The sequence below is a fragment of the Phaenicophaeus curvirostris genome, chromosome 2 (assembly GCF_032191515.1).
Source record: "Phaenicophaeus curvirostris isolate KB17595 chromosome 2, BPBGC_Pcur_1.0, whole genome shotgun sequence".
Classification (NCBI taxonomy): Eukaryota; Metazoa; Chordata; class Aves; order Cuculiformes; family Cuculidae; genus Phaenicophaeus; species Phaenicophaeus curvirostris.
In genome coordinates, this window is record NC_091393.1 from 126,316,942 (window position 1) to 126,336,367 (window position 19,426).

Here is a 19,426-nt window from a genome sequence, read left to right on the forward strand (position 1 = left end):
GGGGAAAGGAGCTACCCGAGGTGTTTGGCTCCTGCGTCCCCTTCCCTGCCTTCCTTTCCCCTGTCACAGACGTAATTCCGCAGATCCGTGTGTGTTTTATGCCTAATTCCACCTAATATGTCACCGCGCTGCTGCTTTGTGCTCCCATCCCGGTTTTGTGCTTGAAAACTGCTATTTAAAGGAGTCTGTAAGATAGCACATTAGGCAGCTTTAAAAGCAGGTTGGAGTGTGGGGTGGACTTAAATTCGATGTAAATGCAAAGGGGAAAAAAAAAAAAAAAAAGCCCAAACCAAAACAAACCACATAGTTTTCATTTAGGGGAAAAAAAAAATACAGTTAAACAGACACCCATACGAATGTGCGATCTTAAATCCTGCTCGGTATTTAAAAGCAGTATAATCAACAGGAAGGAGCACTTACCTATTGAAAAGGATGGTTTAATAATATGTATTAATATATATTAGCTTTATGTCTTCCCAATAAAATGTACACAAAATACCCCCTTCGATCAGATTAGCTCCCGTATTAGCCTGGGTAAGAAAAAGCGTTCTAAAGAGTGGAGGAAAAAATGTATTAAAATGTTGAAAGAACCTACAGTTCCTTATTAGGCGAAGATACAATATTTATTCCTTGTCTCCTGGGATGAAGCTCCTCTATCTATTGTCCTCCCAGTTCTCAGTGCTGATGCTTAATTTTCAAAACTTCTATATTACCAAGGGACCTACGACATCAGCCAAAGAAATACCCAGCAAGTACAAAATCTGATCCAGGGAGCAGCTTTTGTGCAGAGGGAAAATTTTGTTCCTACAGGTTTTTAAGGAGGTGCATGGAAAAGCGAGCGATCTGCTCTATGCAGATACATTGCAAATTCTCTCTGGCTGTAGACTTTTTTTCTAAAAAAAATTGGGGAAATACATGAACTTCGGATTTTTCCATTTTTTTCTTTTTTTCTTTTTTTTTTTTTTTTTTTAATTTGGAGAGGGGGATTTTATCCAGAGTTTGTTTTTTGTTGTGGGGGGTTTTTTTCTCTCTCTCTCTTTTTTTATCGGAGAACCAAAAAATGTCAACTACCTTTCCAGGTCTCGTCCACGATGCAGAGGTATTTTGTGTGTGTGAGTGTGTGTGTGTGCGCGTGTGTGGATGTGTGTGTGTGCATATGTGCGTGTGGATGTGCCTGTGTGGTTGTTTCCATTTTTTTTTAAATCCATATTGGACCGTTACATTTAATTATAATCCGGCTTCAGAGATAACTTAAAGAAGTATAGAGGGAAAATTCGTTATGACATCTGTCGCCAGAAAGGGCAACTCATTACCACGTTAAAACCGTTGCCAGAACGAAAATCAGAATAATACCCCTAATAATATAATGAAGTGGAGAGAAATCAGCACCAGCTCGCCAGGAACGGGGAGTTCTCACTAAAAAGCAGGACTCTCCTTTTCTTTCGAAACGCAGGAAAAGGAGGGAGGGGGGGGAATTTTGGATCTGATTCGTTATTTTAAAAAAGAAAGAAAAATAGGGGTTCAAAAAAAAAAAAAAGAAGGGAAGGAAGGAAGAAAGGAAGGCGAGCAGGCGGCAAAGCTTTCTCGATGTGAAACGCTGCAACATAGGGACGGGACTTGTGTGAATTCTCGGTAGTTTCCTCTGTTTGATGACTTTTTTTTGTGTCAGCCCCAGATATTACAGCTGTGATCAGGAGGTGGATGGATGCATGGATGGATGGATGGATGGATGGTAGACAGACAGAAAGACAGATAGTTTTTATTTCAGTGCGTGGATTCCTTTCGCTTGGTGGTGTTAAGGGCAGGCTGGGCTGTTTATGATTTTTTTGAACAGACCTTTATGGCACCAGCCCAAGGTAGGAAAGGAGCTTTTGTTGCTGGGCTTAGAGGCTTCTGCGGGGGGGAGAAGCTGTGCAGGACGGAGTGCTTGGGGGAACCGCACCCGGGGGTTTTCAATGACAAACCTCCAGTTTTGGGGTCTTCTTTTCACTTCTTCCTTCCAGATACGTCATGACGGATCAAACAGTTACCGTTTGATGCAGCTGGGATGCCTGGAGTCCGTGGCCAACTCCACCGTCGCCTACTCCTCCTCGTCTCCTCTCACTTACTCCACCACGGGCACCGAGTTCGCCTCCCCGTACTTCTCCACTAACCACCAGTACACCCCACTGCACCACCAGTCCTTCCACTACGAGTTCCAACACAGCCACCCGGCCGTCAACCCCGACGCCTACTCCTTGAACTCCCTCCATCACTCCCAGCAGTACTACCAGCAGATCCACCATGGGGAACCCACCGACTTCATCAACCTGCACAATGCGCGGGCGCTCAAGTCCTCCTGCTTGGACGAGCAGAGGAGAGAGCTGGGGTGCTTAGACGCCTACCGCCGCCACGACCTGTCTCTCATGAGCCATGGGTCCCAGTATGGGATGCATCCAGATCAAAGACTCCTGCCAGGACCAAGCCTCGGGCTTGCAGCCTCGGGAGCAGACGATTTGCAGGTAAATAACGTGCGGTTGCCTTCCGAGACACCTTCCTCTCCCCTCCCCCCCCTGCCCCGGGCCCCCCTCACCCTCCCCATTGTCGGAGCAGCTCGTACAAAGGAGGGAAGATCCATCCAAAATCCGATCCAGAGGTCGCCTCCTCCAGAACAGTAACAACAACAACAAAAAAATATGCAGGGGAAAAAGCGAGTGATCTTTCTTGAGCGAAAAAAAAATGTAGGGGAAAAAGTGAGTGGTCTTTCTTGCGGAAAAAAAAAAAAAAAGGTAGAGGAAAAAGCGACTCATCTTTCTTGGGAGAGAAAAAATAAACCAAAAACAAACCCCAAAACAACAGACCCCAGAGTTTGGGCTGCCTGCCCCGCCTGGGTTGTGTCCCTGGGACCCGCCCGGAGATGCTGAGCTGCCTCTCCCAGCCCTGACCGAATCCACGCAGAAAACAAACTGATCCAAAGCCACCTGCTCACTTTCCCTAAACTTTCCCTTCCTTTCGCTTGAACGAGGCGGTTTTAAGAGCTCGCACTGACCGGGCAGACAAAATGTTTAAAGGAAGGGATGAAAAAGGGGAAAAAGGGGGCGAAAAATAAATAAACCTGATTCCCAACACACATACAAAAGCAAACCTTGCGTTCAATCCCGAGGCGTGAGGCAGGGAAGAAATAAACGGGAGCAAACGCTGGTCAGAAATACTCAATTTGCTAAAAATCCCTCGAAGCGTCCGATCTAGAGGTTACAGGGACAGAGGTACCCGCGGATAAAGCTGAGCGCCTCAATCTGTGTCTCCAATCACTCCTCTATCCCTCCCGAGCCGGCATCTGGACCCATCAAAAAAAAAAAAAAAAAAAAAGTCTTATTTCTATTATTTCTATGTATCAAAACCTCGGCTCTATCCGCTCAGAAATCCTTCCCACCACCCTAAAAACTCCCCTCCGGTAAATCGAGCCCGTCTCTTACATGAAATTTGTTCCCAAAATTGCAAACAACGCCCTCCTGCTCTTAACGCCCTTTTCAGAAAGTCCCTTAAATCCGAACCAAACCCTTCTTCTCCCGGCGAGCTGAGGAGCTAAAAGCTTCCCGAGCACCGGGGAGACACAACCGGTACAGTAAATAGTACTCGCTTTCACCCCAATCTCGCTCCCAGTCACACAAAGCTCGCTGTGTTGCTCTTACTAAAAATACGGAGCGGTCAAAGGTTCAGAAAAAAAACCCTGAAGTTTGTAAAACTAAGGAGGTTTATTTTCTTTTCTTAAAAAGAAAAAAAAAACAAAACAAACCGAAAAAAAAACCCCTAAACCCACAAAACCTCTATTTATATCGGAGATGAGAATTTTATTCCCTTTTTAGCTTTTTTTTTTTTTTTAAGGAGGAAAATAATCCGGCAACCCAACAACAAAGAACGTTATTTTTTTATATCTCGGAGGAGGAAATTCTAACTATTTAAATCTAGCTTTCTCCATTAAAATTCACTATATAATTTTATCCTCTCTAGCCATTTTTTGTTTACATTTTTCACAGGGATCTCCTTATGTTACCCCCCTCACAAAAAAAAAAAAAAAAAATCTGCCATTCACTGCTCAGCCCAGCTAAAACCTATTTACTCCTTTTTATAACCACGTCTGCTGCTGATTTTTTTGTATCTGTACAAATTTTTTTTCTTTGGCAGGCACAAAGCCTTGTATTTTTCAAAAGAGGGGATTAGGGACGTTTGCAAGAGAGCAGACAATGCCTAAGTCCCGGGCAAAAAAGCACCATAGTTTATCCAATTTTCGACTTAGTGCCATTCAACTGGTCATTTATGCAATGTCATCCGACCAAACAACATGTTTCCCTTTAAAAAAAAAAAAAAGAAGAAGAAGAAGAGGCTGGTTAAGCTGCTCGAGGCACATTTATTTATTTATTTATTTATTCAAAGAACAAAAAAATAAACAGATTTTCTTCAGAAAATATGAATTTTTCGATCACACTTTATTCGAAAGTAAAAGACAGAGAGACAGAGGTCTTTGTACCTAATCTTTTCTTTATTTTTCTCCTCCCTCTTTTCCCGAAGAGAAGAGGGAGTGTGCGGAGGCATCGAAAAGCTTGAGCGGTGACATGTTGAAAATAGGAATATTTGTCGTTATGATTTAGACGATTCAGAAAAATACTTGGGCTCTAGCGAATATCGCCTTGGGCTTAGGGGGAATCGCTTCGGTGGAGAACTGGGCTGTACACAAACACTTTTAAACCAAAACTGGGGTTTAACCGGTCTTCCCCTTTCTCCTTAGTCTTTCTTTTTAAATCGTTCATCAGCATATGCCTCATTTCAAATGCAACAAATGTAAATATACTTTTCCCTGCACAGAATTTTAAGTGAATGTCCAATAGTTTCGAGGGCGGTTTAAGTCAGCCTAACAGATGCAAACAGTCTTGGAGCTGGAGTGGCATCTTTCAGTGCCCTAAAAAGATTTTCCATGGGCAACAAAGAAAACTGTCACACCTTTTCCCATCACCGCTTTAATTTATGCTCAGTCGCCAAGTTTTTTTCATATTGATTTCATAATCACTTTAAGGCAGAACATTTAAAATAATAAAGAGCCTTGAAAAGGAAGGCCTTACAAGGCCAGCGCCAATATGGTGAAAGTGGGGGAGAGAGCCAGGACTGTAAAGGTTGTTTTGTAAAGTGGGGTTTTTATTATGCACCGACTCTCTCCGCATTTACTTAACTCTTCACGGGCTGTTGAGTAGGTTAACACCCTTAAAGGCCTCTTTCATGTCCAATACCTCGTTTGTTTGTAGAGGAAAATGGGTCTTTAACACATTTCCACTGGGCAAAGATTTAGGTTTGGTTTGTTGTGTTTTTCTTAACCCCAACATAAGGAAGAACCCAAAGAAAACCCAACCTTTTCAAGTCTTTTATCATTCCAGTAAAAATATTTATTAAGGAGGTTTAAGATCCCCAAATAATCAGCAGAATAAAGAAGTGAGATCTCTTCGGATGTGCTCTAGAAGCCCCGGGCAGGTTTTTGGATGGGTCTTCACCCCACGGTCCCACATGGGTGTCTGTGTATGTGTGCACAGATGCATATTCATCCCCACCTATGTGCGGACACACGCATTGTTACAGCACCCTCACCACCCTGTGGAGCCGGCAAAGCCCAATAGCCTGTTGTTTGTGCTCTTTGTCTACTTCTGTGCACACTTTGTTAGTTGGTTTATACGTATCACGACACCAATGTATGAATTTAGCTGTTTATATATAAAAATACACAGCATAACATACAAAAATACTCTATAAAAGTGTATTTTTACCTCTGTGCCTGCAGCTGTAGAGCGCAAACACACTTCTTCCAACCGTACTTGTTTGTCTCTATCCTGCCATGTAACTGCCGATCTAAACACACACACAGTTCAGGACAAACTCATATTTCAGTGGAAATGCAAGTGAGAATTATTCTGCATTTGGTGGGGAAGGGGCAGACCGCAGGACGGCTGTGGGATCTTGCCAGAGCCCTTGAGCACGATGAGAGTAACTGGGTTTTTTTTCGGTTCACCTTAACTATTGTTCCTAAGTGAGTCTGGTAACAAAGCAAAAGCTATGTGATCTCTCTGTGGGTTTCTGAATCTGATTTCTTTCTTTCCTTTCTTTCCTTCCCCCCCTACCCCTCCCTCATTACTTAAGAGCTCAGTGGAGGCCCAGTGTGGACTTGTACTGAACGGGCAAGGAGGTGTGATAAGAAGAGGTAAGAGGTTACAAATACTTGCGTCTGTCAATTTTTGTAAACATAATCCCCTCTCCGTTTCTCTCCTTCCCTCCCCCACTGTTTAGCGTAGTTCGGAGACACAGTGATAATTTGACATTTGACAGAAGTACGTGCAAACTGGCTTAGAGCACTTCACATTTCACAGTCCATTTGCGCTTTGCAAGTGATCTGTTCCTCGGTAGCTCTCGGATACTTCCCGCTGAATCCAGGGCATCCTTGACTCCTTTTATCATTCCACGTTTAGCCGAGTTGATTCCCTGATAGTTTGAGAACCGTGCTCCCTGGCTCCGGGCTGTCAACCCGGCAGGTCGAGCTTGTGTGGGAAAAGGATGGAGCTTGTTTGGAAAAGTGGTTTCAGTAGCGCTACAGACGGGTGTGGAACTCGCTTTTGAGTGTCACTTCGTTTGTTACTCGTCTGTCCGTGTCAATAGCTCTCGTCAAAGTTAGAGGAAATATTTGGAGCTCTTGCTAAGTACGCGTTTCTTCAGCTAATGTGAGTGTTCTGGGGGGTTGTTATTACCATCATTTACCATGAGGAGAAACAAAAGTAGTGTAAAGGCCTATTCTTGCAAGTTTAAAAGCATACTTTCATTCACAACATAAAACCAATAATGCAGTCAGAAAGAGGAGGCTTCACCACTCAGCCTCTTGGAATGCACACTTTATTCGGAAGTAAAAGAAATAGATCTTTGTACCTAATCTCTTCTTTATTTTTGCTTCTCCTGCTTTTCCCAAAGAGAAGAGGGAGTGTGCTGAGGCACTGAAAAGTTTAAGGGGTGACAAGTTGAAAATAGGTATAATTTGCCGTTATGATTTAGATGATTTAGATGATTCAGAACCAACCTCTTGTCCCATGGTTGCTCTTTCTTATTCCTTACACTCACCACGAAAAACAGATATTTAGGAGATATTTGAGGTGATGACACCAGCGAGCTGGTTTCAGCCACCGCTGCCCTGGACAAACTTTAGGCTGGAACAATAGCCACACCGAGCTACCATGGGTGGGGATGGAGAGTGGTCTCACAGGAGGGGTGGGTCGGGGTTCCCCGTGCCCAGCCTGGGTGGGGGTGGTCGGGGTTCCCCATGCCCAGCCTGGGTGGGGGGGTCCGGGCTCGCCGTGGTGCTGAACGGACAGCTCCCTGTGGTGCTGAAGGGACAGCTCCCGGGGCAGCGGTGCTGAGGAGCAGCACCCCCCCCGAGTCACGGTGCTGAGGGACGGCCCCCCCATGGTGCTGAAGGGACAGCTCCCTCCGTGGTGCTGAAGGGACAGCTCCCGCCGCGACCTCACGCTGTCCGTGCATCAGCTGCTCCCCTCAGCTCCTCCTCTCCCAGGTCTTAGCGGATTCTAAGTATCCCGAGAAGGAGAGGTGATTCTTTCGGGTTTGATGACTCCCAAGAAGCTGAGATCGTTATTGAAAGAGAGGAAGACAGAGTCCCAGTCAGCTGGGGTCTGTGGTGTTGGACTGCGGTTCTCATTTCCCAGCTGAAGGGCGGCTCAAAGCTCAGCTCAGCTCAACTCCAGTTTATTCAGCTCTCCGGCTTCTCTTAAGGAGATCCCAATTACCTGTGGAGATGATTGTAGTCAAGTATCTCTCTTCCTTTCTCTCTCTGTCTTCTTTTTTAAAGCGATCAAATTATTCAAGGATTTAAAGATTGATAGTAAAGGGAATCCAGCATGAAATTGCAAGGTTTCTTCTGCCCTGATCTAAGTGCTGAACTACTGCTGCACTGCTATCTGTCTCTTGGCATATTCAGGGAAGATATCAAAGGCGAGAGTATAAGTTTCAAATGTATATTAAAAATACATAATAAATATTTTGTCTGACTTCAAAAAAAACGATAGGTGTTAGCAGTAATCAAAACATCCTGCGCCTAAGCACTATACAGTATCCCATATAAATAAATCACATTTCTTTTCTAGTAATACATCAATAAGAATATATTAACTGGAGAGTGGCTTCCCTAATATTTTAAACATCTCATGTCAGGTTTTTTATTTTATTTTTGTCACTAATATATACATATTTTTTTTTATAAGGTTGCCTTTGACTGTTTTAGATGCAATACGGTAAGGAAGGAAGGAAGGAAGGAAGGAAAGAAGGAAGGAAGGAAGGAAGGAAGGAAGGAAAAGAAAGAGAAAGACAAAAGGAGAGGAAAAGAGAGGAAGAGGGGAAGACAGAAAGAGAAAGAGAGAAAGAGAGAGAAAGAGAGAATGAGAGAGGAAAAGAAAGAGAGAGAGAAAGAAAGAGAAGAAAGCAAGCTTCCTATACACTTTCCCAGAGGAACACACCATTTCCTTAGTCCTCTCCAAAAAAAAAAAAAAAAAAAAAAGCAATCTTTAAGAAGCAGCGTGTTTTGCAGTCCTGGTATTAATACTAATAGGAATGGCAAACATCACAAACATGGCTTTTCCCTGTTTCCATCTCTGGCTGCCATTGCACATATCGGCTGCCTTCTAGATTGTTTAGTGCTGTGATTTGGTGTTTGCTTTTAATGAGGCTCGGAAAGTAAAAGATTTTTGCAAGGCTTAGGTGCTGGTGAGCTAATTACTAGCTAGAGAAAATATTTGCCACCGATTCCAGGGCAGAGATCCCCATGCTATCACTTTCAGTTAATGGTGTGCAGGATTTAGCCCGGAGCTTCCCTGCTCTAACCATCAGAACCAATAATCTTTACTTTTCCTACTGCTCGTGTATCGATAGCTTCTCTAGCCTCAGGCAGCGGCTTTGATATGTTAATATTTCTGAGTACCAAATTCTGCAGAGATCATATTAATGTTGTACATACAGAGTGGAGCTTTGCCTTAAAGTTGAATATTCAGATCGCTCGTTTCAAAAGAAATCACTTGAAGAAATGAAGCTTCTATTTACAGGAGTCGTCTGTGTTTTTTAATCATTAAAAAAATCCCTCCCCTCTTATACTTTCCTATTAATCGTCTCAGGCTTTTATTAGATACCCATTCTCTTTTAATTTCTCTCCAGGTTGACATTTTAAAAGCAGAATAAACTGATTCCTGTTTGATTTTTCTCTTCTCCCCCCCACCCCACCCCTTTCATTTTCTTTTCTTTCTTGCTTTTTTTTTTTTTTTTTTTTTTTTTTGGTGGGGCTTCTTTTTAGAAAGCCCTCCAAACCCCTTTCCACATCCACCCCTTCCCCTTCCCTCGGACACGAAGAGTGTGCAGGCTCGGTGTCCTCACCTCCATATATTTGGATTAAAAAGACAACACGGTGACATTTGGCCTGCATCGTTTTATGAAATCGAGGTGGCAAACTCCAAAAAAAGCTCTCGTTTCGCTTTGTGATCATCCATCGTTCCTGCCCCAGGCTAATTTCAGAAGCTTAAATACTGCTATCGCCTCTGGGCCATGAAGAGAGAAGGGCCAACCTATCGGCAATAGCTCTTTTTCGATTGCCCTTGGCAACATAAAATACAAACTACTTTGAATCAAAACATTTTTGGGGAATTAATATGATCTGAACTCTGCACATTTTAAGAGATCTCGAGTTTGTCAAATCACTTAGAGGTGACTGACATCCGAATGCACCAGCGCCTGGCTGGAAACAGCCGTCAGATCTTACGTGATTAAAAATAAATAAATAAATAAGGGAGTAAAAAAAAAAGAAGAAGAAAAGAGAAAGAAAGGGAAAAAAACCCACCCTTTTCTTAAAAGCTGGAGCATCAGTCACCACTGAGCCTGCCAATAAAACTCGGGGAGAGACGCTCCCCTTTCTAGCCTCTGCCTTTTATCTACTTAGCCGCGGTATCGCCTCCCGTTTGAAACTCGCTCGCTGAGCCTTCATCCTCTCCTCTTCTAATTTTCCTTTTTGACGCTCCAAACTATCCGCTAACGACTCGGTCATTAAGGGCGAGGCCCTGGGCGAGAGGCCGGAGGGAGAGAAGGCAGAGGCTGAGCGCCCCTCGCCCCAGGAGAACCTTCTCCTCTGGTTTTTGGTGCAGGTGGAAGGGGGGCGACCCCAGGCACCCCGGGCTGGGCAGAGGACCCTTCTCCCCGCTCCCCCCTGCTCTGACCCACCCGCTGCAGCTCCCTGGGTGCCCCCTGCCCTTGGGGTACCTGAGGACCCCCCAGCCCCTGCCCTGCCCTGCTTGGCCGCTCCCGGGCTGAGGGGGTCCGGACCCCACCGAGGGCAGGACACATCCCTTCCTTGTCTCCCCTTTGTTGTCCTCTTCCCTTTTCCCGACTCTTCAGAGCTTTACAAGAGCCTCGGGACTCTGGGAACAGCCCATCATTGTGCTCGGATCCTAACGCGCTGTCATTAGCGCTGTTGTCTTCTTCCCTCCTTTTCTTTTCCGTTCCAAGGGCCAATTTAAATCGCATTAAAATCCTAAATAGCTGGCTTAATTAATGGCTCTCGCGGCTCCAGCTGAGATAATCTCCAGCCGACTAAAGCCAATTCGCTGGGCGACTTGGAGCTGGCCGGGAGTTTGGGCTGGAGCAGGGATAACACGGGCTCTGCGAGACCTTGGGAAGAGGTCTGGGGATGAGCTGTGAGGCTGGGGCTCGGGGCTTGGGTGCGTTTGTTTTGATTTGATTTCTCTGCGGGTTTTTTTGTTTGATTGTTTCCCCTGCTGCTCTGTATGGGGTGATGGTTTTGGCTGGGCGTGGAGGGGCAATGGAAAGGGATCTCACCTGTTTGGGGAGGGCTCTCTGCTGTTCCCCTGTCCTGCTGGAGTAGAGGCTGTGTAGTATGCGTTTTCTGCCTCTCTTTGCTCCATTCCACTCTCTGGGCTGTTATCCTGGCCCAGCAGAGATTTCAGAGCGGTGCACACTCAGGATGCACACGCGGAGCGGTCCTCGGCATCCCACAAACTCAGCCCCACACGCAGGGAACAGAGTGTTTGGAAGCACAAACGGACACAGACCAGGCGTGCACACAACCTGCCGGCACCTCTGTGAGGAGCACGGCTCCCCCCTTCCAACATCACTCCCTCTACTCCAGGCAGAGCCTCAAAACCCTCCCCGAGCACCCCAACCCCGCTCCCCGCAGGGCCCAGCCTCCCTCTTGCACCCCAGGGACCCACAGCTGTCCTCGCAGCCCACTGATGAACCAAAGATGCCCCCAAAAGTGCTGGTGACTTATTATGGCTTGTGTACAGGAAAGAGGAATTAAGTAGTTTTATTTTCCTTTGCCTCTGGTTTGATCCTTGACCCCAGGAGCTGTAGGAATGCTCCTGGATCCCTGAGATTTAACATCCTTTTTCATGCTCATACAATCTTTAAAGCTTAGTTCCCGTAACAATCTCCCCGAGTTATACTATTCTGTTTTCCACTATAATGCTTTGCTTCTTCCAAGCTATTTTTTTTAACTTTGTTTAAACTTAAAACTCTTAATAGACTTAAAATCCCCGTGTAGGTCAGAGGCTGGTCTCAAAAAATTCTGCCCATCTGCTTGATGAATCTTCTGGTTCATATTGAAAAAAGAATAGTCGTGCATGCAGTCATGTCCATCTTACCTTAGCATGAATGATCCAGTGAGGGATTTTATCTCAGAATTGTTATGTTATTTCTTAGGGATATGATTTAGTAGTAGATAGGTACGGCTGGACTTGATGTTCTCAAAGGGCTTTTCCAACCTAGGGATTCTTGGCTTCTACGATTCTGTGTTCATGGAACAATCTGGTTTGCATGACTACTTACGTGGTGCAAAGTTTGTACACCCGAATGAAACCAAAGGAATAAGGTGGTGGGGCGGGAAAACAAATGCAGTATTTACTATCCTTCCTAACAAATGTAGAGGAGTTTTAGCATTCTGAACGTTTAGTTCCTGAGACTAGTGACTAGGTGATATGAGGATAATTTGGAAAACATTTTAAATTGCTTATACATTACATTGTTTGTACATTTAAGAACTGAAGATGGGACTAAACAATACTGATAAGCAGTTAGGTGCTTGCTTAAATTTGGTACTTGCTAGGGAAAAAATGTGCTGAGGAGAGGTAGATTTTCATGTCTTCATTTTGTAACACCGTAAGCTTGCCAGAATTTCAGAACAGAGCAGAAAATATATTCTAAGCTGGAGACTTCTACTAACAGCACCTGTAGATATAAATAATAGAAATAATAAAAAGCATAGCATGCTATTAATATTTTATATAAGATTAATCAGTAGGCACTCATGCGTGCTTATACTTAATAATGTACACAAGCACGCAAAAATGCTTGTATCCAAGAAAACAAAATAAAGAGTACTTCTGCACTGTTGTCACCAGTATATTATGATGTTTCCTTCCATAACTGCATGATATTTACGGGTGAATATCATGGAGAAAGGGACTACCTCGTCTTGAGCGAATATAAAATACCCATTGCATTGCAGCTGTTATGGTTAAATAAGAACTGATCTTGCAGAATGTAGAGATGCATGTACTTATAAAAAATTATGGACACCCAATTGAAACATGTATTTGAAGCTAAAGTGTAAATATCATCTAGTGACATCAACCAATATTTCTCTCTTGTTCCTAATAAAGGAATAACATTACTTAGTAAAAGCATGAAATCTATAAGAATATGGATTTTGTCAATGAAAAGATGCACAAATGCTTAACTCTGAGGGCATCAAGGAGACTTATATTTTAGCTGTGCTCAAGCACATAACTAAATCGGAATAAGAAACTGCACTCCAGCCACTTCATTGTCCTCTTCCTCTATACAAAGGGAAACCTATGATCAAAACAGACCAAGCTCTTTTTGCATCACACATTGTAAGGATTTGCATTGTGTTGACAAGACTGTTGGGATAGAGTGTGGCTCTGTTGTTCTCCCTGCTGTCATCTACACAACCCATCATCAGCTTGTGTTGGCATTTTGTGCTGACTTGTCCTATTTGATGGGGAGATGGGAATAAGGAAGGGAAAATACTCTCCCAGTGTTTGTTGTGACTACCTTTTGCAGTATCACACAGCCTAACTTTTGTTCATTCTAGGCTTAGGAAGCAAAGCAAAAGTGCAGTTAATGCAAAGGAGTGTGTTGTGTTGAGAATGAACCAGTCAGCTAGAGGGACAAGGATTGAGCCCCAAAAGTAAGTTAGCAAAAATTAATGTAGTCTTCCGTTATTCCTCTCGCTCAGACCAACTTGACAATAACCTCCTGAAGTGATGCCGTAGCTGAGGCAATTCGGTATACGATGGTATCAGGCCCCAGGTCTTTCACCCAAGTGTGGGCTGCTGCATGAAGTGCATCTCTTCTTCTCCCAATCATAGTTGTTGAGATCAACATGTAGATGGCAGATCAGGGGGTGAAAGTCTGTCATGAAGAAAGAAGTAATTGAATACAGTCGGATAAAAGAGAAGCCCTGAAGAAGGATTTGTGTACCTGAAAGCTTTCCTTCTTTTTTTTTTTCCCAAACCAGATCAGTTGCTATACAAAAAATATGACCCCTTCATCTAAATCTTTTCTTGCTTGTGCTTTTAGACCTCCTTGGCTGTAATAGCACAAATACCACCATCTACAGTCACCTCCAACACAGTATCTTATGGCAACAGGTGATGTCAGACCAGACCACGTAGTCGTTTTCCTGTGCGAATAAACAGTTGTCCTAAAACCAGTCTTTTTGACATTCACAGGCCCATTTTACATGGTATTCGGAACACAAAAGTGCTGATGCAATCTGTTGGATGATCCTACCAGTTATCTCACCTCCTGCTTGCTCTCATTTTCTTTTTCCTAGCCTTGCAGTAGGATCAAAGATGTGGGAAACTGGCCAGGGAGCAACAGCCACAGTTTTCCCTTCTTTATGTTACTGTGGCGTGGTTGTGCGTGGGGCTCTTTACCTGATGAGCTGGTGGTGTTTCATGTATCCTGGCATGAGAAGCCAGCCTGTAAACTTTTCTAAAGCAAGTAAAAGCTGCTAAAAGGCACAGGGATCGCCAGGCTGAACTGCTAGACTTGTGAAAGGCATTTTTTCCATACTCTTTTTGAGGGCATTTTCTTCTGCTTCCTCACCATCCCACGCCCTGCATACTCTGTTATGAAAAGATCAGCTCAGCCGTTGGACAAGCATTGACTTCTCTATCAGCACCTACAGTGGCATTGGGTTGATGGGAAAGAAAACCTAGTTGTTGCCCCCAGTGTTTAGCGTAACTTAAAACATACCTTGTCCTCTTCCCATTGAGCTGCATTTCTTCGCAAAATCGTTTCTCCGTTCTATCGCATGATCAGAATATGGTGGAAAAAGCACACCAAAGTGTTTCTGTTTGGCAAGAGACCTAACCCTTCATCTTCCAGTGTGGATGCAGTCATATTTTCCTTTCTTTTCCTTTCTCTTTCTAGTAGCCCTCCCTTTGTTTACTGTCATCCCCTTTTCTGTTTACCACCTGTTGTAAAGGCCAGGACTTATCCACCTCCTCTCCAAGGTGGTGTTTGTGGTAGGAGATCCGTGCCTTCAAAACTGCACACAGTTTGTGACAAAGACACGGCTTCATATAGAAAGCACCACACTGCTCTCTCTTGCTGTGTCAATGAATAATTAATTTAGTAAAATAATTATATGCAACAAATTTTACCTCCTTGTAATTTGCAACTTATTCTCCATGTTTCTGGAAAGCAAATGACTTAGGCTTGTTGTTTTCTCTTACTTTTAACCCATAGCTGGAACTCCATACCTGGAATTGCTTTGTTTAAGATCATGTCGCATAGGCATGATATTTATAAACATTTTAGGCTGTAAACAACCTTCTACTAAACAGAAAGGAGAAGGGTTCCAGTAAATTCTGGTTAGGGTAGGAGCAGCTGCAGGGTAACAGGTTTTTGGATTAAAGGAACAATTATTTATCTGGTGTAAATGGTGCACATACTGGCTTAACCTGGCAAGAAGATAAACTTTAATATGGCATTGATTTCAGTGCAGTCTCACTCGTTATAAAATTTACAGACTTATTGAAGTAAATAAGTATGCACACACTTCTTCTGTTTTCTTGACAGATATGTATGTACACGCGTGTGTATATATTGTGTGGCAGGAGATGCCAAACAAACAAATCTACTCAGTGTTAACACTCTTCACAAATGTACCTGGCAGACCAGAAGTTTGAAAATGTTGACTGAAAATATTTATAATTTTCTCTGCAGCCCTGCCTCAGATATGGAAAAAAAACAAACCCAAACACCAAAACAACAAAAAACCCCAACATTTCAGGCATGTGGCACCATATTTCTGTATTTGAGCATATGAGCTCACAAATTGTAGCTTTGAACTGTGCAAAAATGTGCATAAGTGCCCTTGATGTGTGTATAAGCTTGATGATGCATGATTTGTCTCTATGTTCTGTCTGAGAAGTGGACACTAATATATATCCTGTAGCATAATTAGAAAAGTCATAAAATACCCTGCTGTACTGAGTCAGGATCTCACCCATCTGGGATTTATACCAAGAGATGTTCTTTTCTGGTTTTACTGTCAGCACAAATGTTTAAATGTACCTTCAAGAGCTGAAATATTTGGAAAGAAATTATGATTGCCTTATGTAAGCAAGCAATCATCTGCCTTTAATGAGGTTTCATCCTTCAGTTATATTCCTCTGTCTCTGCTAAAAGTGGACCATACATAATTACATTAATTTTAAGAGGGATTACATGTGGAAGAAGACAAAGTAAAGGTGCTAGGATCTTGTCTAAGCCAAGCTCCTCTCCTCTCCTCTCCTCTCCTCTCCTCTCCTCTCCTCTCCTCTCCTCTCCTCTCCTCTCCTCTCCTCTCCTCTCCTCTCCTCTCCTCTCCTCTCCTCTCCTCTCCTCTCCTCTCCTCTCCTCTCCTCTCCTCTCCTCTCCTCTCCTCTCCTCTCCTCTCCTCTCCTCTCCTCTCCTCTCCTCTCCTCTCCTCTCCTCTCCTCTCCTCTCCTCTCCTCTCCTCTCCTCTCCTCTCCTCTCCTCTCCTCTCCTCTCCTCTCCTCTCCTCTCCTCTCCTCTCCTCTCCTCTCCTCTCCTCTCCTCTCCTCTCCTCTCCTCTCCTCTCCTCTCCTCTCCTCTCCTCTCCTCTCCTCTCCTCTCCTCTCCTCTCCTCTCCTCTCCTCTCCTCTCCTCTCCTCTCCTCTCCTCTCCTTTCCTTTCCTTTCCTTTCCTTTCCTTTCCTTGTGTTTAAATTACAAACTAAAATTTTTAAGCATAATTAAGTGAGCTTTTGCAGTGCAAAAAGATCAGGGTGATCCCAGGAAAAAAGAAATTACCATGGTAGTTTAAAACTGCAGTATATTTCCTTTAAATAGGAATGATGAGCACAGATTCATTCCGCTGTAGGAAGGTCTTTATATCATTGTCCTCACAGAAACCATCTGGACTCCCAGTAGTGCACTGAATTATATGTTATTTTATATCACTGTCATATGCAGCTCATTCTTTTTTTTTCATCTCCCCCCCAGGGAAGAACTGTGCATGCAGTGGTGAGACTTATTTCTTCCACTGAATTTTTTATTGTAGTCAGGTTGGGGAAGGGAGGTCAAAAAAATGTGTTTTGCACTTGGTGATAAAATAAATACTACTCCTTAAGATTATTTTTCCTATTTTCCCTGAGATTTTGTACTATCGTCTTGGATCAGGTGCAGAGAAAGTTTTCTGTCTTGCTCTCTCGTATATTAACTTTAAGTTAAAAGCTCAATTTTGCCCGAGGAGTTATTGATCGCAGCCTTCATTGAAAGATTTGGGGATCATTCAGCAGTTTTAGACACAAGCCAAGTAATTGCCACTTTCAAGAAATAAACAGTTCCAGAACTTACCTGAGATAAACTAGTGTAGCTTAATAGATTTCAATCATTAACATCATCTAAGGATTTGACCTAACTTTAGAAGGAGTTTATGAGAGTTCAAAGCTGTGGAAAGCCACTCTGGCTGTGAATAACTGCAAACCTGTAAGGCTGTTGCATCTTTGTTGTCCTAAACACAGCTGTGAGACTTAAATTGAACATTTTTCATTAGAAACAATGTCCTAAATTTTTCACCAAGTGCATTTTTTTAAATAGTGAGTGATACCTGAATCTGCTTCAATTGTACGTTGATAATCTTACTGTGAACAAATCTTACGGTGACAATATGTCATTTTTACTGAGCATGAAACCTAGTGCAGTAACCACAATGATCTAATTTGACTGCAGAGCTCATGAGACCTAATAATTCACTTTTCCTAGGCTGAAATTTCAATCCATTCATCTTTCTTGAAGCAAAAATTTGATAATATATTCAAGAAAAACCACACACACTCCTTAAAAAAAAACCCAAACCCAAACAAACGCAAAAGGAAAACCAACCACAAGTCAACAATGGAATTGTTCTTCATGACTGAACTTGTCAAAATATAGAATATAAGTTTTGCCTCCCCTAGGCATTGAGGGGCTGGAGCACATGCAGAGAAGGGGAACAGAGCTGGGGAAGGGGCTAGAGAACAAGGGTTATGAGGAGCAGCTGAGGGGCCTGGGGTTGTTCACCCTGGAGAAAAGAAAGCTGAGGCGAGACCTCATTGCTCTCTACAACTACCTGAAAGGAGGTTGTAGTGAGCTGAGTGTTGGTCTCTTCTCCCAAGTGACAGGTGATGGGATGAGAGGAAATGGCCTCAAGTTGCACCAGGGCAGGTTCAGATTGGACATCAGGAAATATTTCTTCACCAAAAGGATTTTTGGGTCTCCTACCAGGGAGGTGGTGGAGTCCCAGGAGGGGCTTAAAAGCCAGGCAGATGGGGTGCTCAGGGGAATAGTTTAGTAGTGGACGGGTATGGTTGGACTCAATGATCTCAAAGGTCTTTTCCAACCAAGCACTTCTATGATTCTATGATTCTATGTTTCTAACATATCTTTTGTTTGGTAGGTGGCACCTGTGTTGTTAACCCCACCGACCTGTTCTGCTCTGTACCTGGTCGCTTATCTCTACTCAGCTCCACTTCAAAGTACAAAGTGACCATTGCAGAGGTGAAGAGGCGCCTTTCACCACCAGAATGCCTCAATGCTTCCCTCTTAGGAGGTATTTTAAGAAGGTGAGATTAACATGTCCTAGACAGTGCTGTAAATGGTGTAATTCTATTTTCTGCAAACAGGTTTTGTTCTCTTTCCCTACTTGGGCCATTCTTGGTCACCATTTGGGAAAACAGAAGGAGACGGATTGGGAGTGAACACTGTTTCAAGGGAAAATTCCAATAAATTAGAAAAATTAAGATCGCATTGACATTTTTCACAGAAAGTTGACATTTTTCAGTGAACTCAATTTCTCTTTGTCTCCTTAGTTCAGTTCCCCATCAGAGCTGGATCAGTGTTGTTTTACCTTGTTTTGAATGCAAAAAAAATTACCATCAGTGTGTGGAAAACTCCAACAGAAAAAATGGACTTCTTGTTGAGAAACATTTCAAAGCAAATTGTTTTACAAAGCATAGTAACTGCCCTCATTCATCAAAAACCGAAAGCATGAGGGTGTAGGGATCCCTTTTTCTCCCATTTTCCCTTATATGCCTTTTGATTACAGAAAAGGTTGACTTAGCAGCATACGTTTATTTTTCTCATGGTGAGATAGTGGAAGAGATGTAAGTAATTAGGGACAGTTTTGCCTCTGCTCCTTCAGTGGCCAGAGTAGACACCTGCGGAGAGGAGAAAAGTGGCAGACTGTGCCTCACATCGCAGGTGGAACACAAGGAGGCAACTGTAATTCAGCCAGGCATATGTAAGTAGCAAAGTCCCCGAGATGTCAGTTTAGGTGGCAGAAGCAACAGGAGTGCCCTTTGATCAAAACTAGCTGGAAAGTCCAAGGCTATTTCACTGCTGTCACTGAAGCCCACACTGATTGTCGTACTTAGACTGAAAGTCATTTTAGCCAGCCTGTGATATTCTAAGATAGGGAGCAATCCAAGACCTGTCTCGAGCCGTCTTGCAGAATAAGGACTATTGATTGCAACACAAGCACCATTTACCTGTCCCTACACACACTGAAATCCAAAATCAACAGCCACAAAGGTTTTCTGTTGCTGCTCGACCTTGGAGAGGGCTTCAGCTACCAGTCACAGAAATATTGACTTTAAATACTCATTCCATAGACTTCATCAATACCAGTATAAGCTGATAAGAATGCAAAGGCATCAGGCTGTACGTGGGGACTCATTTCTCTCTTTGGTTAAAATGCTTGAATGTTCCCTATAAGTTCTTGACCCAGACCAAATATCACTCTCCCAAATCCACCCGGGACATGATTCAGGAGTTAG

At 43.5% G+C, this 19,426-nt stretch overlaps 1 protein-coding gene across 4 annotated transcripts in view; it reads left to right on the forward strand.

Moving 5' to 3' along the window:
- The first annotated feature begins 979 nt into the window (after positions 1 to 979).
- Positions 980 to 19,426, forward strand: part of TFAP2D (transcription factor AP-2 delta) — a 50,462-nt gene continuing 32,015 nt past the window's right edge. The window contains exons 1-4 of one of the 4 annotated variants that reach the window (XM_069850806.1): positions 980 to 1,099; positions 2,004 to 2,501; positions 6,160 to 6,220; positions 18,049 to 18,214. In XM_069850806.1, coding sequence (XP_069706907.1) covers positions 1,061 to 1,099; positions 2,004 to 2,501; positions 6,160 to 6,220; positions 18,049 to 18,214 — 764 coding nt within the window. In that variant the 5' untranslated portion in view covers positions 980 to 1,060. Of the gene's footprint in view, positions 1,100 to 1,148; positions 1,633 to 1,655; positions 1,857 to 1,905; positions 2,502 to 6,159; positions 6,221 to 18,048; positions 18,215 to 19,426 lie in introns of those variants that run through there. The other 3 variants (XM_069850809.1, XM_069850808.1, XM_069850807.1) reach the window with 3 other exon arrangements.